Source organism: Marmota monax, unplaced genomic scaffold (assembly GCF_021218885.2).
Source record: "Marmota monax isolate L192 unplaced genomic scaffold, Marmota_monax_Labrador192_F-V1.1 WCK01_AAM20220418_F8-fsc00004, whole genome shotgun sequence".
NCBI classification, from domain to species: domain Eukaryota; kingdom Metazoa; phylum Chordata; class Mammalia; order Rodentia; family Sciuridae; genus Marmota; species Marmota monax.
In genome coordinates, this window is record NW_026692881.1 from 28,763,880 (window position 1) to 28,789,382 (window position 25,503).

Sequence of the window (25,503 nt, forward strand, 5' to 3'; positions counted from 1 at the left end):
AGTTTCAGCTGATAGTAGAGTAGGTTGGGCCATTGATCCAATATGACGAGTGTCCTAATAAGACTTGGAGAGAGAGGCAGGCAGACAAGAGAGAACCCACCCAAAAGCAAGGCTGAGGTTGGAGTGATGTGTCCAAAAGCCAAAGAACACCTGGTGCCCCACGAAGCTGGAATAAGCAAGGCAAGTTCCTCCTCCACGGACCTTGAAGAGAGCATGGCCCTGCTCACCTCCTGAGTTTAGACTTCTGGCCTCCAGACTATTGGGAAATATATTTGTTGTTTTGGGCCATCCTGTTTGTGGTGTTGTGTTATGCCAGTCCTAGCAAACACACTTGATTTGAGGCAAGTGTCACTTGTGACCAAAAGACATTATTGAAGAATTGGAAGTGAACAGACATTATTCCTTCATTTTAAAAATTAAAAACGTTTTTCATCCAAATTCTTTGTTCAAAAACAAATAACAGCTGTGTCCTCAAACAATTAAAAACAGAACACATTCCCAGCCACAATCATTTATTTTTGCATTAAAGTAACTTTCTCCTGAGAAATTATACAAATAGATGGCTTTGGTTATTCTAGCTTCAGACAAAGTTGGAAGCTCTTGGGAAAGAAAAATCAACGATTAGTGCTGATGAACTCTAGGGAAAGGCAGCCATATAGCTGGCAACTAGCAAACCAAAAACTCCCAAGGATTATAAAACAAAGTTTTTCTTCCTTCTGTTTCCTTTTAAACTCAAGTGTCAGATATGCAAACACTCTTCTCATTAGCATCTTACTTTGCAGAACTCAGGAAGAAAATTCCTAGAAGCCTGTGGTTCTGGCTGATGCCTTTCTATGACTATCTCAGACTTGCAAATGACAAAAAGCAGATGTCATTCCTGGTACTTGTTCTTCCTCAAAGAACAGGACAGCTTATTGTAACAAGAATGAGGCTTCTGACCCTCTCCTCAACTAGGGGAGCAAAATCCTGAGAAGGAAAAGAGCACCCTGATGTTTAGACTGGGGGCATGTGAGTTGGATTGTGTCCCCCAGAGGCATGCCACCCTTAGCAGACGTAAGTAAGGCTGAAGATCCAGAGAGGAGGTCATCCTGGATTAGGGTAAAGGCTCAGTGCAGAGAAAACAAGGGGAAGCTGGCCCCTGTGTAGACAAGGCGGAGACGGAAGGAATGGGCCTTCGAGCCAAGGAGCTCCAAGAACTGGAGACTACAAGCTGGGAGAGAGGCCTGGAGCACTCTGCGGCAGAGCCTCTAGGAGCCACCACCCCGATGACACCTTGATTTCAAACTCCCAGCCTGCAGAACTGTCAGAGAATACATTTCTGCTATTAAAAGCCCCTGGGTTATGGCAATTTGTCACCATAGCCCTGGGAAACAGACTGCATGGATCTCAAAGGGCAGGTGTGGGTATGTGGAGGAGACACTGCTTGCTCACTAAGACCCGAATCCACAGCAACCAACATGAGACTTTGAAGATTTCACAAAAATTGCCTCATAATCAACCATGACATTAGACCAAAGATTTAAAATCAACCACAACATTAGACCCAAGATTTGTCTGAAACCTTCGTTGTCACGCAAAATCACTTACTGATCACCACTTGTATGTGCTGCTGTGAAAGTCCAGCCGGAACAAACTTCCCTTTAGACACAGGATAACTGGAAAGGTTAAGTGGCCACCCAGGCACATGAGAGGGCATGAAGTGAACAAGGTGTCACCGCTGCCTGCCACGACTTCCTTAGTCATGTTTTTACTCTTTTGTATTTGGGATGGCCTCTTGATGGAAGGTAAAGAATGAGACCACTATGTGGCAATTACCAAGAGTGTCCTCAGCCTCCAAGCATCAACAGTGAGTCACTGCCAAGGAAACACAAGAAAACGTAGGACAACCTGCCCGATATTGTCCTATATGTGAAAAGAGTGTCTGTCCTCCAATGTGTATTTGCACACAGGGGACAGGAGAAAGGCAAGGTGAAGAACTACACATTACGTATGATAAATGTGTGTGGCCAAACTCCATATTTATACAGGCCAGGGAGACCAGAGACCCAACGCTCAACAAGAGCCATCTCTGAGGAATGGGGTCAGGAATGAATGGGGAACGTCTACTCTTGCCTTATATCAGGCTCAGCACATTGTAGCCTATCTTCCGAATCTGGCCAACTTTGGTTTTTGTCAGTAAAGCTTTCCTGGATCATGGCCACGTCTACTCACTGACATGATGTCTGTAGCTGCTTTGGCTCCACAAGAGCGGACTTGAGTATCTGTGACAGAGTGGTCCACAAAGCTGGAAATACTCTGGCCATTTCAGAAGAAGGCTGCTGCCCGCCGCCTTGTGATCCTACACCATATACTTATTTGCTTATTCCTTTATTTATTTATACTCATGTTACTTTTAAAAAATAACTTCTAGAAGTTTCTGCATGGATGGGGGTAGGGGGTCCTAGGCCAATCATTAGGAATTTCCTCGAAACAGTGGGAGGGAACTCAGGAGCTTTTGGGATGAGAGATCTACTCACCCCGGAAAGAGACAGTGTTCTGAAACAAAGATAGGAAATAAAGGTTTGAGCAAAACTGAAAACACGCTGAATGCTCAGCACAGAGTCCCCACTCCATCCCCAGCATTATGCTCACACAGGATGGCTTTAACATCCCAAGAGACCTTTGGAGAGAGCTGCCTTTACCTGTAGAGTAAGCAGACAAGTAGCTGGAGAGGCCATTTGGGAAAGAGCACTGAGATGCTCCCAGGCCTACCTCTGGAGGTCTATCTCTGATCTGCCAACCGATGGGCTGTGCCTTCTTAGACAAATCAGCTGTGCTTCTGGGTTTGAGTGTCCTTGACTCTCAGAGGGTTAGACTACATTAAATCTATGAAACTTTCCTATTTTGATGTTTCTAGGACCCCTGAGCAGGAATCGTCTTCACCACAAAGAAGTAGGTAAAGAAGAGATCTTTCTGGATGGTGGAAGGTCAGGCCTGGGAACTCGCCCTCAGAGTTGCAGCCCTTTCCCAGATTGTAGCCCATGTTGGTGTGAAAGAGTTCAGGTTAAGCAAGACTCCAATGACAAGTGTCTCTGGCTGGGGTGGCCTGGGTGAAAGTTAAAGGCCTAATGCTCTCACCACCTACTTAAATCGCAAATTGCCTGGCATACTCACTAGTGAGTATATCCAAGGCCAGAAAAGTCCCATTTTTGACTTTTAACACAGCTTCTCAAACGGCCTCACTGGATGTTGAGCTGTACTTACTAACAAAACATCTTACTCAAGGCTGGTTAAAGGTTCCGTTCACCACAGATTCCTTAATACGTGCCACGACTGAGCACTTCTCACTGGCCCTGCTCCAAGGCTGGAGGCCTTTTAATTTTTTTGACAATCATGAATAGCACAGGGGCCCCGCCTTCCTTCTTATCACACCTCCCTCCCAGAAAAAGTGAACCAACTAGGTTAGCCCCAAACCTGGGTGAAACTTGGTCAGGTGCCAAGGAAGGCTTAGACAGACCTGCCTGACAAGCTCGTGCCTCTGCTCTGCTGCAGTTCTCACCAGGGCTCGTGCATAGGGGAATCCAAACTTGAGAGACTTATACCCAACAGACCAGCATGGGCTGTGGGCTCACTCACACCACTGCCAGGGCCCCCTTCGGACCATGAAGCCCCGGGGCGTGACCATATAAGCAACTCCCATCACAACTCTAGGAGAGGAGGGAAGTTTTAATCTCCTTCACACTGGCTCCAGAGTCAGAGCTCAGGCCAGCGTAGAGTGTTACATTTAGGTGTCAGCAGTGGTTCCTGACCTTGGCTGCTGACCTCAGCAAAGGAGCCTGCAACCAAATCACAAAGACTGGGGTCAAAGAGAAGCAGGCCACCAGCAGCACTTGGTTATGTTAAAAATACAGAAGAATGCTGACACGCTGAACATTTTTAGTTTTTTTCTTAGTCTTTTCTACTTAAAATTTCTAGCTATGGCTGCAGTGGGGTTTTACTTGGTATAAGCCGTGTGGATTTTGAAGCAGAATAGCTGGATTCAAACCTTGGCGCTACCAAAACCACCCCCAATGCCTTCAGGTGTGGTGCTGCTTGGGTCTCAGTTGACTTATTTGCAAAACAAAGAAGATGAAAGTAATACTTGGCACACAGAGTTGGTTAAAGGGCTTTGATGAGATAGGTCTATAGAGTACCACTGCCATAAGAGGAAAATAATGATTAGAACGATAAACACCCTTTTTTAGAGATTTCTGTCCTCAGGAATGTACCATGCAGAGGGGTGGCTTAGGCAGAACAAGAGACCAGAGCAGGATAAAATGGCTGGTGTCATCCTAAGGCAAGGTTGGTATGGGGAGAGAATTATCCAAAGACTTGGTGGGATTTAAAGGAACCACACCCTTCCCATCCCTCCATCCATCTATCCACCACCTGTATGCTTTATGTCAGCACCTGTCACAAGCTTACATTTTTCAATTTCAGATAGTGGGAAAGAAAATAAAACAGAGCCAGAGAACAGAAGCTGGGGGTTGGGCAGGTGGAAGTGGCTCCAGATAGGGGATCAGGGACCTTCCAGGAAATGACAAGAGGGCTGAAGAGTGAGAAGGATGCCAACATCTGGGGGCAGCATGTTCCAGGCAGAGAAAATGGCATATGAAAGATCTCAGGTGGGAAAAGCAGGTGCTCAAGGGAGAGAAAGAGGCCATCAGGGGAGGAATGAATGAGGCCAGGGATGGCAGAGGCCAGGAACCCAATCACAGAGGGCTGTGCGAGCCAAGATAAGGACCAAAGGCAAAACAAAAACCCGATCAAGTAACATTTTCCCTTTAAAACTCTTTGCAAAACACAAAGGAAACCTGGGAATCTACACCCCTTCCCTCTTAGGCCCTAAACTTTGTTATGTAAGAATCAATACCTTTTATCTGTTGCCAGACCAGATACACTTGGCATCCTCAACAAGCTGCCAAAACAAAGCAGAAAGCTGGCTAAGACTCTGTTAGAGGATGTTCTGAGCTTTCCAAAGCACATTTCTCTATCTTTTCAAGTATGTTTATTTAGACAAGGTATATGGATGGATACAAGCACAGATGCAAGGAGCCAGCTGCTCAGGACCAAAACAATCTCAGAAAATGATTATTCAGCAGTAAGGAAAGATAAAAGCAGTCTTAAGCATAAGCAAGTATTTCTGCTTCATGTAATGTTTATGAGGAAGGGGTTGGGGAGAAGACCCCAATGTGAACCAGGAGGACACAGATCTGTATTTGCTGAAAACACTCTGGGTTTGATGAACAACAGAAGCAATGGGGTCTACATCTCTCCTATTAGAGCTCCCCACCCAGCGTCACACCTGAAGCCTCTCTACCTCCAGGTGTAGGGAAGCCTTGAGTCCCAGAGAAAACCTGCATAAAGCCACCAGCTTCCTTTGGTTTTAGTTACTTATTTTCAGTTGACTTTAAAAATCAACAACTCCAGAGACCACACAGCTGAGCACAATAATATCAGTCTCTAGTCTTCATGATAATGGTTGCCTAGGTTCCCTTCACCTAGGTTACATTTCAGGGACCTGAATACTGTTTTTGTTGGAACCACCAACTCTTCCTTTGGGCCTGAGCAGGTGTCTGAAGGGTGACCTTCTTACTCCACCCCAGCTCACCCTAACATTGGCCATTTTCTGAACACATGTCTCATGAAGAGTCATGAAGTTTGACCATGCATGCACAGACCACTTATTACCTTGGTCCCAATCACCCTTCCCCATTCCCTAAGTCACCCTGCATCTTTATGCTATAAATATGCCCACACCCCATCCTCAGGGAGACAGACTTGAGGCTTGGGCCTCCCCCTCCTCACTAGGCTGTCCTGAAAATAAACTCCCTGTTGCAGACCATGGTGTGTTGCTGATTGGCATTCGATGTGGCAAAGCCTCTTTGGATAAAAGACTCATGTGCTCTATGGCCTGGCTCTGCTTAGAAACACGAGCTAGGATCCATTGGTGAACTGAAGCATGAGATGATCTTTGACTGCTTTGCTTCTTATTATAGCATCTTTACATCCCACAGTGTCCAGGGAAGTGCAAAGTTCAAATCATATGCCCCTCTGCATGCCCCTCTCCCCCAGAAGTGGGGCTCAGAAACAGAGCCTTTGGAGAAGTGCCATTATGATCTCTAGCGCTGACACTCCTCACCTGAGACTTAATACCAGAACACACTGAGACTAAATGAGGGGTGTGGTCACTTCTGACCTTAAGATCTTTCTTTTGGCTAATTTTCTTAAAAGCAAAGAGATTGTGATGCTTGCTTTTGGGTATTCTCTTTATCTTATTAAAACCAGAAGGCAGCATGAGCCTGTGGGGTTTTAAAGTAATGGAAATTTCATTTCTGAGCTTCACGAAGAAAAATGAATGCAGCTTTCCTCCCTCCCAAATTCTATAAGCCACAGACCCACTTCTCCTGTGACCTCTGGCAGCCCCTAAAACACTAAAACCTGCCTGGAGGGGGACTGATTTGTTCTTCTGGAAAAAAATACACAGAACACACTACATGGATGTGGCCGGGGTCGGGGCTCAGGAAACAATACCACAGGGTACCAATGCTTTTGGCATGCAGAGTATTTTAATCTCCATGGTATTAGAGACCTTCTGCCCTCCTATCTGTCACCCCTCCTCCACACCCCCTCCCCTCCCCAGTGAGCTAGAGAAACTAGAAGTCCTCTCCTCTAAAGCAATCCATAAAACCTACACACATTACCTGAAACTCCCCTGTCCTTTCTGCATAGAAACTGGCCATAAAGAAATCTGATAATAGTTCACAATACCCTGGTTCCAGAGGAGTCTTGCCCTATACTCAGGAGGAAGGAATGCTACAAAGAGAGGCCAAGAAGAATGTGAACAGACAAGCCTTGTTGGTTCCCCCTTCCGTCTACCATTAGAACAGCTGTCCATTCTTCATCAAACCAAAGTATGAAGACAGATTTTTCTCCTGGGTCTTCAGGTCTTCATTTTGAAGACATCTGTGTCATGTTAAACTTTGATGAAATAAAGTTAATAAGCTTTTCTCTTGTCAATCTGCCTTGTTATAGGAGTGCTGTCTGGATGAGGAAAGACACCACTCACATCTGTCTGCCCCAACACATGGACCCTTCTAGTAGACCAAACTCCCAGGTGGTCTTTTCATGGGAATCATTGACGCTCATCTGTTTATTCATCAGGTACAGTATGTATAAGCACTGTGCTACATCCCTGGGGAAAAAAGACCTAAAATATGAATGTTCTCTATACTCATAGATCTTAAGCCTAGGGAACAAGGGGTGAACTTTAATAATGAGGAAATATTTCTAAGAGAACACCCAGTACATGACACATTGGTATTCTGAGTGGAGGTAAACAGAAGATTTGCCTTGCAATCAAAAGCAGAAACCACAACTCTTTGATAATGCCATGGGCCAGTCCAGCATTATTATTAAGAATAGACGCCAACAAGCCAAGCCATTTCCTGATACGTTCAGGCAGCTCCCTGTCCCAGCTGGGCTTGTCTCTTCTCTACAACCCTGTGCCTCGTCTTGGTCAGGTGGCAGCTCCTGAAATCATGGCGCCCAGAGCACCATGTTTGTTCATGGAGAAATCCCATGAAAAAGTATCAGACACAACTTCTCTTTATCAGAGACAACTATTTTATGAGATCATAAATGTATCCTTTCAAAATTCACATGAGACTAAAAAAAGAAATAAAGCAAAAAAAGCAACATAGGACTAGTTGAAATGTATTGTTTCAGATATTTTAGGCCAGTATTTGTTTACTATGACTTCCTTCATTTTATAACTTGTAAGGCTTTGAGAGCAAACAGTGCATATGCTAAAGGTAGAAGGAAAAACTTAAATGGAAAAAAATTCCACCCACTGATTTGTTATCTATGAATCAGAAAAAGGCTATGAATAGTTAATTTTATTGGCAAGTTCCAATTCCCAAACAACCTGAAGAGTTTGAGACCCAGTGGGACAGACGGTGGGGAAAAAGAAATAAAAACAATCATCTGTAAATTTCAGAACAAAATAGAATAACGAGTGTGCCCAGACTCACACCCCACCCACATATCAAAAGCCTCTATTTGCAGAATGAATAAGTTATGGAGTAATTGTTTGCTTTAACGTATGAGTTTCTTTTCTTTTTTAAATAGCTCATTCCCAGGATGTACTTTAGATATTCAACTCAGAGAAGCTTGACATCTCTACAACCACAGCACTTTATAAAATAAGGCCAATAGAGCCCTTGAGGGGAAAGGAGAGGAACATATATCCAGAATAGTTCTCTCATCCGCCCTTTCACCCCCACCCCCAAGATGTGATTGCCAGCGAAAGCAGAAAATAAAAACCAAGACGGTCAGGCCAAAATATTTGTCTTGCTGCTTTCCTTGGACTCTGCACAAGTCTCCCATCGCTCCCCTCCCTCCCCTCCCCCAGGGCTGCTGTTGGCTGAAAGATGGATTCTCCAGAGCAGTGAATCTCACCCAGGGGCCATTTGTCCCATGGGAACCTTCGGCAATGCTGGAGACTTTTCAGGTGGGTGCAGCTGGGCAGGGGGAAGTGCTCCTGTCCTCTGGCGCCTGGAGAGCAGGGATGCCACTAAAATCATTCAGGACAAAAGGTTACTCTGTCCAAAATGTCAAAAATGCAGAAATTGAGAAACCTTGGTCTACAGGAGGTAAAAATCTAAAATGACGGTGTCCTTCTAGAACCAGGATGCAAGAACTGTGTTCCGACTGCTCTTTTCTTTGAGTGATAGTGCAGTTGGGAGGGAAAACACTGCAGCCCTCTTGCCATAATGTGATGTTCTCTGTGCCCGCAAGGGTTAAACTCACTGGCACCTAAATTGCGACCCACTTAAACACATTTGAACATAACTTTCATTCATAGTGCTACCACAAGAGGCTGCGCAAGGCCTCACGCTTAGCTTTAAAAGTCTTCTCAAAAGTAATTTATAGTTACGAGCCATGGCGAATTCATTTACTCTATAAGTACAATCATGACCCAACAAGCCTTTTGATCCACTATAGAAGGGCAACAAGTACACTTTAATTAGTTATTTTTCACTTACTTGTCAAGACCTGTTTGTATAATCTAAAGAACTTCACATCCTCTTAACATTCCTCATGAGACCTTGGGAGAAAACAGACTCAGACTGTCTCTGAAATCTCTAATCTCAGTTAAGTGGTAGGTGAAGCAGCTGTAGTGGCCACGCTCCTGCTAGGATTTGAACACACTCATTTTCCTCCTTCCCCAAATCATAAATCCATTTCTTTCACAGTTGGGATAATTTTCTATTTCTTTTTTAGTACTAGCACAGCATACTTTAAACAATCCCACACAAACACACACACACACACACAAAAAAAAAAAAAAAAACAACTAAACTTCAGAGCATGGCTGGATTAGTAACTAGGTTTTTAGGAAAACTATTTTCATCATAAAGACCAGAATCTCTAGATTTCTTTCCTTACATACCCAAAGGTGTAAGAGAGTCCATAGTCAAGCTCTTTTAAATTGTAACTGCAACAAAACATGAAGAAAACCTATTGCGCTTCCTCATTTTCATTCATAGGGAACTTAAAAAAAGAACAAAACTCACACATATAGTAACAGAGAAATCTACTCAATGCCCATGCCATTTTTACTACCAAATTCTCCAAACATGACTCTAAAGTCTTCTTTAGTCTCAAAAGTAAATTCCAAAGAGCTCTAAAAAAACCACAACCAAAACAAACAAACCCAAAGTCTGAAAACCACTCTCTCTTTTCAGTCTTCAGAATAAAAGTCTGAAAAAACACAAACCAGTTTAAAAAGTCAATACCCCATGCCTCTCAGTAAAACAACCTGTCTTGCCAGCTCTTCAGGAATGCAACAACGAATAATAGCTCTGTGGTCCATTCTGTATCATCAGAAAAACAAAAAGTGTAAGTAAAATGTATTTCAAGGCAATTAAAGTAGTCTTTGTCACCATTGTCCAGCCATCCACATGTGGAAGACTCCAGTGGCCTCTGATGTCTCCCAGAAAGCAGGGGGGTGGGGGACAAAAAAGGACGTCTCTCTTGCCAAGCACAGGACACCTTATCAATGCCCACTTTACCTTATGCCAGGGCTCCTTTGCTTCCAATTCTGTCCCTCAGCTGTACTGAGCAGAGAACTCCTCTGGGCTTCAGACTCAGAGACGGCAAAGAGGCTTGGTAAAAGCGAGACCTCAGCCCGGCAGACTGAGGTTCCTGCCTGCCTGGGTTACATCCCAGGCTTCTCTGCAAAGCTAGGCTAAGGCAATGTGCATCACCCCAGAGACGCACACCGGAAACAAGAACAGTGTGCGGCAGGCACACTCTCTCAACGCCTCCTCTGCTCGCTTCACTTACTAGTTAAACACACCAGCAACCACTATGGGCCAGTCCATGTTCTCAAAAAAGGAGGGGGGTAGATATTCCTTTTTAAAAATGCAGGTGAGGAAAGTACCATTTTTTCACATCTGCTTACAATTATCTGCACTGTCAATCTGACAGTAATTGTCTGAGGGAGAGGCTTGCATGGAAACTAGGTTTTCATGCTTTTTAAGATTCTTTGCTGACTTTGAGGTGATGGAAAGGTGCACAGCTATCCAACAGCCTGCGGGCTGCCTCCTCTCCCAAGCCACTGCCTTTGGGACACACATATGGGACCCCTGTTGTAAAAATGTAGTAAAACCGAGTTCAACTTTGACTTGCATTTGCTACTTCAGAATTTTTATATTATTCTGTAGTACTATTTGAGGGAAATGTTGTTTAAAAAAGAGACTTACCAAGCTTCATTCATATGTTTGTACATTTCATATTGTGCTCTTTTATTGCAGGATACTTACTATGTTCCACGCATTTTACACATATTTCCTCATTTTCAACTAAACTATTCTGCAGAAGTCACAGATGAACTGGTGACAGAAGGTGAAGCCACAGGCTCTGTGTGTGTTAGAACAGAGAGGAGGAGCCAGAACCTTTTACTCTGATAACATGGCCTCTTTTTATGTACTGTTTCTTAAAACTAGGGCAAGATTCTGTGACAACTGTGGTCCTTTTCAACAGGACTAAGGTGATTTAAGGAAGTTTTCAGAGAAATTCTTTGCCCATAAATATCAGCTAATCCAAAGACCCTTTTATGTATGTGTAATCTCTCTAAGCTGGTCTGGAAATGATCCCAAACACTGTTGAAGAAATGTGAGGGTTTTTGCGGTGCTTCTAAAATGAAGAGGAAGAGGAAATGGGTGTACATTACGATAATTATAGGGATGTTAATGAAATTTCTGGGACATCTTTCTTCTGAGGAATCAAAAAATCTCCATTTAGGTGCCTTCATCACACTTTGGCAGTGCCAGATTCTCAAAGGGGCATGTGTGGGTTTCTCTACCCCAGAATCCTGCAAACCAAGCTGGCATGTTACATGCAGATTCCTAGGCTCCAGCCTGGAACCCCTGAATCTCTGGGGTGAAGTCTGGGAATCCATCCTTCATTATTTTAAAACATGAGTAACTTTTGATTGTGGCAGGAACACTTAATAGGACCTCTACTGCCTCACAGAAGTGCACATGGTACACTGTGGTCAATCAAGTAGGCTCCACACTGCACTGGAAACCCACACTACACAAGATGGTTCTCATGCACAATGGCTTTAGGACCCCAGCCTTAGATCCAGTGGGGGGGTCAGAGACAGCACCTCCTGTTTAAGACATCAGCAGGGAGCCAGATGTTTGTCAGGGGTGTGAAGAAATCCCTCATGAAAGAAAACTGGGAGGGGCTGAGGCTGTGGCTCAGTGGTAGAGCGCTTGCCTAGAATGTGTGAGGCACTGGGTTCAATCCTCAGCACCACAGAATGTAAGTAAATGAATATAAAATAAAGGTCTATATATCTAAAAAAATATTAAAGAAAAAAAACTGGGAAACTCAACTGGGATGGTAGTCACATGGCTAGAAGTAACTCTGGCCTTAGAGTCAGGCTCATCCTCCACCCATCTTTATGCTTTTCCTATCAGCCTATATTTGGGTCATCATTCAGATTTATTTTAACCACCTCTATGACTTCTGGGATGGGGAGAGAGAAGATGGGCATCTTCCAGTTTACCAAGCAAATCTCCACATTTATGAAAAATCACCAGCACATGGAGTTAACACGTTCAAGGAACCGCAGTTGGACAACCTTTGGTGAGCAACAATGAGTGTCTTTCCATGGGCAGGCCTCTGGGCATGTGTGTGGACGCAACTTGGGGAAGAAAGGAAAAATAACTAACTAGGCAGAGATCTGTTGGAGGTGATAGAAATGTTCTAAAACTGGGTTGTGATGTTGGACACACAACTCTAAACTTACCAAAGATCACAGAATCAGACACGTAATACAGGCAAATTTTAAGGTATGAAAATAAAGATGATATCCATCACAGGCGTAGCTGCCCAAAACAGGGACTCTGTGCTAGGGTTAAGGTTCAAGGAGCTGGAGAGCAGGAGCTGAGAGTCCTCTTCCTTGTCATCCTGATCACCGGTGGAGGTCCAAATATGCCTGACATCATCCAGCACAATCCAACAGAACAGCACTAATCCTCCAGCAATTTATACCTCAACAGATTACTTAGGTGGATGCCACAAGAGACATAAACAGACAGGAAAGAGCCGTGGTATTTATTTCCTATATGAATGAAAGGAACAGGTATTTAGTGGAGTGATGAGAAATGTAAGAGTATGTGAATTTTTAAACATTTTGGGGTTCAAGGCCATTGCAAAAATTCATAATGGGAAGAAAAACTGTTGATCAATACATCTTTATTTAGCAGCTTCTGGATGCCTGATGAAAAGTAATGATGAAACAATGGTAGATCAAATTTATGGGCACGAATGCATGTGAACGTCCTAAGTGACGTAACTTGAGGAATTTTCAAATCAAAGATCAACATGCCTACTAACTTGTGCATTTGAAAACTTCACAAACAACCACATCAGAGAGCAACTTCCACACAGGAAGTTGTAAGCTTATTTAAACAAATAGGCCTTGACAAAACTTGTTTCTTTGTTTATAAATGAAGGAAATGGGGGGAAAAACTTTTTTTTTTTTAAGGCCTGGTATGCTAGACACTATCTCGGATGACTCACTTCCTATCTGATTGAAACCTGTAAGAGGTAAGTCTAATTGTCCCCATTTTACAGCTGAGGATGCTGAGGCTCAGAGTCTAAGCAACTTGCTGAGGATGACTCAGCTCCAAGTGGCTCCAGAACCCTTCCTGGCACATCTGACTATGTCCTAACTTTCCATTCACCACCATTCTCTTCCTCCTACCCTACCAAGAATCCTCAGCAAGCTCCAAAATTCCAGATTCTGTTTCCAAGTTGCCTGCTGCTTTGCATTTTGCTACAGAGCCATTAAAGCAGTTTGTCAGCAGTTTGTGAGGGCAGTCCAAAGTTTCCTTCTGGGGAAGAATTACTGTACCAGTCCATCTCTGTTGGGCCCCAGCCCAAGCCTTCTTCCCCCTGGCTAGCTGGCAAGCCATGAGCAGGCCCATCTGCTGGAACTGGCACACTGTCCTCCACAAGGTGGGAAGCCCAAGGTCCAGGAAGCCAGCACATTCAGGTGTAAAACAGAGGGGGAGGGAGCCTGTTCCTAGTATCAGAGTACGAGGCCAGCGCCGGCTGTCAGGGTCCCAGGGACCCAATGCTCCCATTTCTCCTGGAGCACTTGTCATCACATCCGGAGCAAACCGTGCCCAGAATAGAAACCGCGCTGGTGACCTTTGGATGGTGCCACTTTTCAACACTGAATCCCAAGTTAAACACTCATGGCAAGAGTCTAGGTGGACATAAGCAGAAGGGTAGGCAGAGCTGAGGTGGCCTGAGAAGCCACCTTCCGCATGAGTTACCATGAACCCAAAAGCTAGAGGGGACTTAGGGGGCCACTGTGGTAGACAAATGCCCAGCAGACCCCAAGTGTTCCCTCTGTCTCTTTAGCCTCCACTGGCCAGGTGGGCAGATCCAAGTGAATTAGCAGAAATCTCTTGCAAATAGAGAATGGGTCCTAGTGAAACCACATAATTCAATTTACCTCATAATTAAACTAATATTACATCAGTCTATAGTGGAAAATGTTTTTATAAGGATTTTTAAGTTTAAAACCTGTTGATTTGGAGCAGAAAATAACAGCTTATTAGAAGCCTGCAATTAAACCAAGCTGTAAGATCAAACCCCATGTTTAAAATCAAAGAAACAAGGTAGGAAACAAGTTCAACTGATCCAACTCTCTGAGTTAAACAACACTGAAAAACAAAACATTCTTTTTAAGTCAAGATAAATACAAATTCTTTTTAAACTGTCATTTCCGGATAAGAAAGCCCTTCCATTTGTGCTGACAGGAAATGGGGTGATTTTTTTCCAGAAATACCAACTCTTTACTGCTTGTGAACAGTCTTCTGTTACTCTGGCAACACATTTCCTTTGTTGTTAAAGTAAGAGAAAGTGGGCAACTTTGGGGGAATCAGATTTTCCTCATCGCTCACCGTGTCAATGCGCTATGCCCAACTGGGCCAATTTCCAGTCTGTTGACTGTAGAAGGGACAAAATGTTAGCTCAAGGTTATTCTTCACAAATAAGATGGCACAACTAATACATCGCAAACCATATGTTGAGTTTAAACCTGAGGACACTTTCGGGACTGGGAATATCTTACATTAATCAAGTCGCGCTCTATAATCAAGGACACAGTCCTGTACAATGGTAAGAGAACGAAAGTTTCCCCATCCACAAAAACAAAGAACCTGGCATGAAGACATTTATTGGCCTGGATAAGATCCTCACTGATCTTATGCCTATAGGTCAAACTCCCAAGGACTAGAAGGGAGGGGGAAAAGGGGAGAGTGCTCACCTGACTGTTCACCATGCCAGGGGTTTTACTTATTTGTTTTTTCAAGCCCCACAGCCCTATGAGGCAATGGTCAGTGTTATTTTACAAGTAAGGAAAGAGAACACCAGGATCCCCACTCTCCATCATCTTGCATATCTTTGTATAGATAGATATTAAATTGAGATACAACCTACAGTCATAAAATTCACCCTGTTAAAGTAGACAGTTCAGCAATTTTTAATATGCCAAAGAGTTATGAAACCATAGCTGTCTAGTTCTAGACTATTTTATCACTAAAAAAGCAAAAACAAAAACATACATTACCCACCCATCAGCAGCCATTCCCCCCTCTTTTTCCCCCACAGCCTGGCGACCATTAATCTTTCTATGTCTACACATTTGCCTATCCTAAACATTTCATGCAAACACAATTGTATGACATGTGACCTTTTATGTCTTCTTTCACTTTGCAGAAATTTTTCAGGGTTCATCACATAGCATGAATTAGTGCTTCATTCCTTTAATTGGCTGAATGATATTCCATTATATGGACATACCACCTTCTGCTTAACTCACATTTAAAACAAAACCACAGAGAGCAGGGGTGCACGCCTGTAGTCCCAGCTACATAGGAGGCTGAGGTGGGAGGATTACATGAGTCCAGAAGTTTGAGGCCAGCCTGAGTAACACATAGAGACCCTGTCTCAGAAACTAAACAAAACTGAAACCATTTCTACAGTTCAAACTATTCAGTGATAGTGTGAAACAAGAAAAGGTGGACAGTGTTTCCATATCAGTCCTGCCTCACAGGATCTTCTTGACCATCCGTGGAGCTGTGAAGAGTCCTAGACTACAGCTCTGTGAAGAAAATGTGCTGTCTATCCTGAGACGTCATCATCCTTCATCAATGTTCTCCAAGGACGACTGATAAAGGCGGCAAGACAGCAGGAGGTCTGACTCCATAGAAATTCTCCATAGCGACCACAAGCAAAGTCACTGATCTTCAGTGACATCTTAACACTAGTAAACAGTAAACCAACCCAGCAACAAATGTTTATTGTCCTGGGGATAGGTATAACAGACCACTAATGAGACAGGGGCTTTTCCTTTCCACCAGGAATGGAAAATTTGGGTCCTTCAGCAAGTCACACTGGGAGGCAAATTATTTTTTCTGCAAGGATTATTGCCAGGAAGATCCCAAAGCTCTGTGTGTGCACGTGTGCACGTGTCCCTACCTTCTGAGAATCGGGAGACCTATTTTCTAATTTCGTTCTGTCACTAATTAGCTCCAGAATTCCCGGCACTCGGTGTCTTCATCTATAAATGGAGGTCAGTTGTAATGGCCTTGACCACTTTATAGGCCTGCTGTGAGAGTTAAACATTTAAGAAATCACTTAGAAATGTTCAAAATATTATACAAAATCAAGATATTGAGGTGGTTCACTGTCCACTGAGGCACAGAACAAATAAAACAACACAACTGAAACACTTGATTCTCCAACCCCCCCCCCCCCCCGCAGGGTTCTCAAAAATATTTGCATCTACAATTAAGAGGAAGAGAATATGAATTTGTCTGAGCACAGTGAGATGGAAGAACACAACTCATTTTCTGCAGGGGTGTGGGCCAAGATTCTCACTTTGTATGTGTATGATACACAAAAAAACAAGAAAGGAGGGCGTTAGCATTTCAGTCTGTCTTTTGCAAATCAAATCTTCCATGGTGACACAAAGGAGTGAATGTCATGCAAGTGCGGTGTGTGGGATCACCCATGTTCTTCTCACTAGTTAATAAGTTAGCCCAGGCCAAATATGGCCATTGCAACAAATGCATGCTTCAAATGCCTGCACCAAAAGGAAGGAAGGGAACCAGGCCTCCCATTTATAATGTGAATTCGTTTCACAGGAACATCACAAACATTTGGCCTGGGGCTTTGTGAAAAAGCATTTTTTTAAAAAATCAGTTGAAAAAGCAAAACAAAATAAAGCCACCCATTTTTAATCCCTCAGAGAGTCTAAGGAAAGGATCTGGATGGATCCTGTTGCGATTCCATTTCCTACACTCCAGGAGGCCAGCAGGAGGGGTCTCAAAGCAGGTGTAAATCCTTTTCAGGCTAACAGGCACAGAGAGGCCAGGGGCCTGGGGGCCTGAAGGAACAGGCCTGAAGGGCTCTCTGGGGAACTTTCCCAAACTCATTTGAGGGATGGGAGGGGTAGGCAGGAGAATGGGCACCAGCACACATTCCTCCCCAGAGAGCTCAGGGCCCGAAGGAAACACCCCACCACAAAGACAGGCAGGGCCAGCCCTTCTGGAAAGACCAGATGCGGAGGGTTGGGAAGAGAGAAAGGGAAAGGCCCTGAGACCCAGGAAGGAAAGCAGAGTCCCCTTCACTCCTCTTGGTCAGAAGGCAGACACTTCAACTGCCCTTTGTCCTCGTCCTTCCAGAAGAGACAGAAAAGACAGCCTGCAGCTGCTCAGGGGGACACCACTCTGCAGAGGGGACAATGGGTGGGGGCATTCATCTTGAAAGAATGAGGAGTGCAGGTGACATAGGGCCCCTGGGGGATGGGGATTGTGCAAGAGATCAGGAGAGGCGGAGAAAGCCAAGCCACCCTCAGGCTGCTTGGAAGAGCACCCCACACTTGGGGAAGGGGTGCAGACCCTTTCCCTTTACTCTTAAGACTTTGGTTTTCCATTTAACTTCTTTTTTCCTTCCTGCCTTCATTCTGCATCTATTTGTTGCTGTTTCTTTCTTTGGGAAGCTGCAGGTAACAGTCTGTACCTGGGAAGGAAATCTGCTGGAGTAAAGGGTCACCTAGGGCCATCCACCAAAGACAAGGAAATTTGTACCAAAGGGATGCCCCCATGTCCACTGACATCTGTGACTTAATCTGAAGTCACACTTAGTTTTTCAAGCAGAAGGGAGATGGGAGAAGGGAAGTAGGGAGAAGGAAGGGGAGGGAAGGTTTTTTTTCAAAGCGTTCAAAGAAGGGATGGAGAAAGGAGGCTATCAGCAAGTATCTCATACTAATTTGTTTCTGGACTTCTTAATTAAGGTATAAACAACTTCAGAATGCTCCTGAATTTATAGATTAATTAGCAAAATCTTTTAAAGAAGTGCCATTTATAGCAAGATCTCCCTAAAAGAGAATCTTGCTACTGAAAACAAAACTGAAAGCAAATGATGATAAAGCTAAAATCTGAGTGCAGGCTAGCTGCTGGGTGTTAGAGATCAGTTTCCAGAAAATATCTCCAAAAAGAAAAAGAATAATTGGCTCTGAGCCTTAAACACAAGACAAGGAAAACTAAAAACTCAGATCCGCAGAATCAAAGAGACTTTAGGAGTCAAGTAGCCCAAGTCCTGGATGAACATGTATATTTTAATATTTGTGATCAAGGAAAAGAAAATGGAGGCTCAAGGAAGTTGAGAGAATTAACCAAGGTCCCCCAGCCGTTGAGTTCCAGGGCCAAGTGCAGATCTCTGGTTCCCAGCACTGGGAAGCCCTTCTCACGAAGCCACATGATCCTCAGGCCCCCCAGCTCTCCAGGATGACAAGATGTGTGGGCTTTACCGCTATGAAGGAGTAACAGAGATGAGAGCAGGATGGAGCTTCAAAAGTCACATGCCAGTCCCTCTACCTGTGGATGAAGACTGGCCCAAAGAAGCTGCAGGACCTGCCAAAAGTACTTAGAATCAGAGACACAGCTCAGGCCAGGAGCTCTCTCCCCATCAAGGCCCTGTGCCCTTTCCCCTTCTCAGCTTCCTCAGGTGGCCAGTGGACCTTCAGTGAAACCACACCCAGAGGGGCTCTAGTGTGCCCCTGATCCTTAGTGAGTGTTCAACTAAAAGTGAAGCTGAGCTCAGGCCTCCCAGCGCTGACACTTAGGTGGAAAGGTTGAATGGTGACCCTTTTTCCCTAAAAGATGTGTCTACACCAAATCTCTGGGACCTGAGAGTGCTAATGTACTTAGGAAAAGGGTCTTTACAAATGAGATTAAGCTAAAGATCTTGAGTAGTAGTCATGCTGGGTGGTCAGGGTGAGCCCTCCGTCCAGTAACAAGTGTCCTTCTAGAAGAAGGCAGAGGAGATGACACAGCAGAGGTGACACAGAGAAGCAGCCATGTGAGGATGGAGGTAAGAGTGGAGGATCCAGCCACAAGCCAAGGGATGCCACGAGCCACCAGAAGCTGGAGGAAGCAAGGAAGGGTCCTTTCTAGCCCTTCGGAGACTGTGTGACCCTATGGCACCTTGATTTTGGATGTCTAGACTCCAGGACTCAGAATAAATTCCTGCTGTTTTAAGCCATCATCATTTCAGCAAACACCAGAAACTGAAAAACTGATCATCTCTGTGGATAAAATAAATGAAAAAGACACAAACAAGGTCCGCGGTATTTACAACTGATTCACAATCACAGTGGTTCACCAACAACCGGGTCAGAGAACAAGACATGGAGGGAAGTGGAGTGTGTGGACACTAATCCTGCATCCCCCCCACCCCGCCCTGCCTCTGATCTCTCAGTGACCAAACCCAGCTGACTCACAAGAAGTCACATGGTGGTGTGCTAACTCTGCAGGACGTTGTTCTAGATCACACGCCCATCCGAGCAGCGCCTGCTGGGTGGACCCTGAGTCTCAGCCTGAACGTGCAAACTGCTCCCAAACGGCCAGACTCTGAAGGCATTTAGGAAAGTCTCCAAGCCTTAAACCCCACAAAGCAGGTTCCAGTGAAGGAACCCGAAGCCAATTTGGGAAGAGGCCTCTGCAGCCCCAGTAAACACTGTACTACTTGGGCCTCGAGGGAGACAACAGAGTCAGCAGAGATTTCTTCAAAATGTCATGTTCTTGGATCTAACTTTATTTTAGATGCTCCTTCCCACAGCTGTTGAATTAACTCTGAAAGCAAACAACACACACAGATACACACACCCAGCCCTTTGGCCCCAACTCCTTCTGGGGAACACAGATCCATGTGTGGATTAGAGATGGCTGACTTGATCTGTGCTCTCTACAAACATGGCGGTCTCAAATTCAGGCACCGTGCTACTCGGGGTCTTCTTGCCCCTTCCTAAGGCTGAACATCTGGGAAATTGTTTTATTATTGTTCTTTTAAAATGAAATTTCCCAGTTGCTCCCAACTCAACAGGTTTATTCAGTCTTACACAGGAGACTAAACTTGGGAACCCCAAGGGAGATTTGGTAAGGCCCCACTTAAGCATCTCCTTAGATGAGCTCTCTGGGGCTCTACAGACAGATGAGAGAGGGACTCAGGGGGGGACCAATCACTCCACTTTGAGTATTGACTGTGATAGGACCACTTGGACTTCAGTAAGGTGGGTTACAGCACCTTCTCCAATAGCCTTGCAGGGCATGTTCCTCCTCTTAAACCAAAGCCCTAGTCTCAAAATGTCCTTGGGCCAAGCATTAAGTTTCAGTGGAGAGGCTGTGAGTCCTCCTCCCACCTCACCAGGTATGGGTATGGGGGTCCAGTCTCACAGGCACTCCTGCACTGACTTCTGGGCCCTGACTTCTACAGAAGTCTCACTTGCCCCCCTTCTCTGCACTCTTCTCAGCCATTTTTTTTTTTTTAAATTTGAGGTGACATTCATTTGTCCTAAAATCAAACACATTAAAGTGAACAATCAGGAGACAGCAGCCCAGAAACACCTCAGGGGCTCCATGGATATGTGTCCTGTGTCTCTGAAATACACCCTACTGGGAAGTTTGGAGATGGTTAGCTGGATTCAGGGCCCTGGTGCTGAAGGAGGAGGTGACAGGCTGCAGGACCAGTCCGTCCTCCTGCCAGCTGCTGGGCTTCCTAACCCAGCCCCACTCAGCACACATTCTGCACCCTGGAATATGGGTGACACGGGAGGTGATCTTGACTTTTCCATTGGACCTGGTTGACGCCCCACAGGCCTGTGAGAAGTGGGGCAGTGACTGCCTCTGAACTCTGGCCCAGAAGCCCGTGTGTTGGCCCAGGAGGAGCCTGGCTCAGCCCATAGGCAGACACTGGTGAGCAACTGCCGAGAACACAGGAACTCAGCTGGACGGGTCAAAGCAGTCACACCTGAACTTAACAGACTTCAGCTTAGCCCCAGCCACAGGTTACTCTGGGTCACACAGGATGTGGGTTTCTAAGGGTGGGGAAGTCAACACCTTCAACTCTCACCCACCCTTTCTTAGCCCTGATTCTGAACCTCTGCTTCCTGGGTCTGTATACTTACACACACACACACACACACACACACACACAGATATACATATGTACCCACATGACTCTAACACCCTCTTCCTCTTCTAACTTCCAAAAATAAAAAGAGTCTTTTTCATTTCAACAGTCTTTATCATTCTTCCCCCCCCCCTTTCAAATTCTCCATCATTCCAATTTTCCAATGAGCATTTGGTAGAAATTGTCCTCAAGGACAGCACCGCCCATGGATTCTCTGACAGTCACCCCCAACTACTTTTCTTCCGTCAGAGGTGAAGGCAAAGAGAAAAGGAGGCTTTCTCTAATGTTTCTGAGGACGGTGAGGAAATGGCGGGGGCTTTGAGGGGAGCTCTTCTGTCACTTACCTCCAGGACTTTCCCTGTGATAAACTGTTGACAAGCTTCACATTTCACACCAAAGAGCCCCTGGTAGTCCTTTTCACAGTATGGAGCGCCATCCCTGCAAGACAACAGTGTGTTCAGCTCCCAAGAAGAGGTGACCAGAGCCACAGATGGAAGAGGACACTGAAATCACCTTTCCCTGAGCCCTCTCCACAGAACGGGGGTAGAACTTACCAGAACTTGTTTATGCCTCACCCAGCTTTCACATGCCTGGAGACCTGGCCAGACACGACCAATGTCACAGAAGGGAAAGCTGCCGATCTCCAGGCCACACAGAAGGAGGCCCACCCCCGCTGCTGGTTCCCGGATGGTTTCAGAACTAACCAGGATCCTGCCCTTTCACTGGCAGCCCAGATCAGCTTCAGAGGTGAGCTCAGTGCTTGTCTGCCTCTGTGGGGACCCAGGTGCACCTTCTCTCCCCACACCCCTTCCTTGGGCTCACAGGCCTGACAGAGCCCCCCCGCCAGCAACCTCCAGATTCCGTTTCCTCAGCTCTCAGGAGGCCCGAGAACCCAGGACCCTTTCCATGAACCTCAGAGCATAATAAACATGTCACTTTCAGCTTGATCTAGCATGAGAGAGTGAAAAAGCACCCTCTAGAGAGCCGAGGTGCCCAGCCTGCCATGTCAGTTTAGAAGCTCGACTCTTCTCTGGTCTTCCTTGGCTGACCACCACCATCAACCCTGGAATTCTTTATTCTAATGAGGGTGTTTCTGCTTGAACTCAGGTCCACTGTGAAACTAGATTTCCAAGGTAAAAGAACACAGCTGCTTTTTTGTTTCACTATATTTTTTCAACTAAATTCATTAATTTTTCTGAATGGGTGATTTCATGTGGGTGGGGAAATTTTTAAAGGGCATATAAAGATACAGAATGGCAAGTTCTGTCATTGCAGAGTGCATTAAAAGCTGCCACCACCCACACTCCACTTACTTCCTCATCCCTAGCGATCATCCACAAGACCTCTGACTCAAAATGAACAGGCTTCCTGGGCTGGTTTGACACTGGTCTAAGGAGCCCAGTGCCTAGGCTGCATGTGCTTTGGGGGAGTCTACACATAAGCTCAAAGGGGAAGGAGAAAGTCTTACTAGTTCCACATAGGACAAAAAAGAAAAAAGGGAAATTATTAGAAGCTTAATTGGTTATGACATAGGGTGTACTATTACGTCAGCTTTGGAATGATTAGACAATTGATAGTCATTTAGTTTATAGCAGCCAGATTATGGTAAAATAACAAAATTATTTCTTAAAGTTTTACAGCAAAAAGTTCATAACAATTATGGGATGTGAATGTACTTCATTTGGTCTGAGGAGGAGAGGCCCCTGGCAGGGTCTGCATAGCACCCACAATGGCCCATCCCCACTCCAAGGACCCGCACACCTCCAGCCCAGTCTTACTTGCTGATGTACTCCCCAGTGAGGACCTTCCCGCAGGACTTGCATTTGAAGCACCCCAAGTGCCACTGCTTGTCTAGCGCCAACAGCGCCTGCCCATTCTTGATGTCTCTTCCGCAGCCAGCGCAGTCTAGAAGAGAGCATAGCCAGTGGTTACCACGCATTTCCTTTGCCAAAGCCAAGCATGCAGGCTTCTGGACCCCAGCATACACCCCTCAACCCTGTTGCTAGGCAGGTAAACACCATATTATTCCATTTTCTTTCCCTGCACATAATCTTCCCCAGGACACCTCACAGGACCCAACCTCTTACAGTAAGGCAGCTGCTGGAAACTCTGTGGATCCAAGTGGATGAGATCCTTCATCTGTTTTATTTCCTGGGGGGTTAAGTACCCTCTGAGCTCCAGCTGGACCACAGAATATTTAATTATAGTGTCTTGGCTGTGATTTGAAGAGAGCCCTCACAGGCCTTTAGTGATTGAGAGCACAAGGGAGTAGCTGAGCACACAGCAGGTTGGTTGCCTCATCCAACATGGCGTATGGATTCCTGGCACGCGGCCCTTAGCTCTCACTTTTGTAAATGGGAGACTACTTCCTTAACAACCTAAACCAGCCTCTCAATGATTCGTGATCATCGATTAAATGACTCTTAATTCCTTAGCTTTAACTCATCCTTGGCAGGTTCCCGAAAAGCAGAGAGGAGAATGCAGAGTGTGGGCGCTGGAGTTGGAGAGCCTGGTCCTGCACCCAGCTCCGATGCTTGTCTACGTGACCAGGCAAGTCACTTGCCTTTTGAAGCCTTGTTTCCTGATAGGAAAGTGGAGATGCTACTGGCACCCACCTCAAGTCTCTGATGAGGATTCAATGGTTGCCACATTCAAAATGGCCCTATAAACATTTGCTATTATTATAGCTGCCATTATTATTTTGATTATGAAATACTTCATTGGGTTAGGGAAGTGTTTAAAAAAAAAACAGAAGAATGTAAATGGGTACACACAGTCTAAATCCATGTACCCGAGAAAACAACTGCCAGCAATTGTCCATGATGTCCCCACTTACATACAGGACCCATAGAGGGACCCAGCAAGGCCACTAGTGGCCACATTTGGAACGAGACCGAGACCAGGCTCCTCAGTGCACAAAGTGATTAAACAACCCCCTCTTCTGACCACAGCTGTGACTGCTGCTCCTTTACCAAAGATGCCTCCAGCCCAATTTGAGACTCTCCTGGAGAAATTCAGGATACCCCAGCACCCACCTGCTCCTGATTCTTGACAACACCCATCCCAGCCCTGCTCCTGCTCCCTGGAATCTCGCTGTAGGTACCCAGCGCAAGTCTTTCTCTTCAAACTCCAACCATAGTGCACAATTCATCTCTCCCAGCTGCAGTGAGTTAAGTTTTTTTTTTTTGTTTTTTTTTTTAATCTCAGGTGTGTGTCTGGTGATCTTGTAGCATAGTGTTAACATTGTTTGAGACCCAGAAACTTCAGGTCTAAGATTTTATTCTAAACATATTTTTGCAAGAGTGTGTGTATTTGCCTGTGTGTGTTCCCTATAGCATTTTGTAACAAAAATTGAATTATAGTCTATATTGACATCAATGAGGGACCTACTAAATTAATCAGAGCACAACCAACAATGGAATATTAAGTGCTGCTAGAATGAATGAGGTAGGTTTAGCCTGGTGTGGTGGCCCATGCCTATAATCCTAGCGGCTTGGCAGGCTGAGGCAGGAGGATCAAGAGTTCAAAGCCAGTCTCAGCAAAAAGTGAGGCACTAAACAACTCAGTGAGACCCTGTCTCTAAATAAAAATAGAATATAGGGCTGGGGATGTGGCTCAGTGGTTGAGTGCCCCTGAGTTCAATCCCTGGTACCAAAAAAAAAGAATGAGGTAGGTTTATGTGTAGTATGTGTAGATGTGGGACTTCCAAAATAGATCAAGTGAGGAAAGCAATCTGTACAATAGTGCTCATGGCATAAGCTCATGCATAGAAAAATAGTAAAGAGTCTGCATGCTTACCCAGAATAGAACATGCATGGGAAAAAAGCAAGACCTTCTTAAGAAACTTCCCTCTGTGGAGAGGGACCTGACTTTACTTCACATCTTCTGTGATACACAAATTGTTTTTTAACCATGAGAATATTAAAAACAACAACAAAAAAAGCATGAGGTTAAAAATGTCAATTCTGAGTATTATAGATAGAATTTCTTAGAGCACAGCCTGTTACAAACTGAGCGTATATTACACAAAATCTAAGTATTTTTTTAAAGTACAGTTTATGTGTATCCCCATATCTCATCAAAAATATAAAGGAATCTCACATCTGGCAGTTTATTATCAAGAAAAAATGGAAGGCCACAATATTTATTTAAAAATACAATTTTCACTGGGCACAGTGGTCTGCATCAGTAATCCAAGTGGCTCAGGAGGCTGAGGCAGGAGGATCAAGAGTTCAAAGTCAGCCTCAGCAAAAGCAAGGCACTAAGCAACTCAGTGAGACCCTGTCTCTAAATACAAAATTGAGGGGCTGGGGCTATGGCTCAGCAGTAGAGAGCTTGTCTCGCATGTGCAAGGCCCTGGGTTCAATCCTCAGCACCACATAAAAATAAATAAATAAAATAAAAAAGGACTGGGGA

The 25,503-nt window shown here is 45.0% G+C and overlaps 1 protein-coding gene across 7 annotated transcripts in view; it reads right to left on the bottom strand.

Annotated features, from left to right (window-relative positions):
• Ablim1 (actin binding LIM protein 1) overlaps nt 1-25,503 on the bottom strand; it is a 271,582-nt gene that overhangs the window by 74,736 nt on the left and 171,343 nt on the right. For all 7 annotated transcript variants that reach the window (XM_058581323.1, XM_058581322.1, XM_058581324.1 and 4 more), the window contains exons 5-6: nt 22,866-22,992; nt 21,432-21,525 (exon numbers count right to left, since the gene is read on the bottom strand). In XM_058581323.1, the coding sequence (XP_058437306.1) occupies nt 21,432-21,525; nt 22,866-22,992 (221 nt within the window). The remainder of the gene's footprint in view (nt 1-21,431; nt 21,526-22,865; nt 22,993-25,503) is intronic.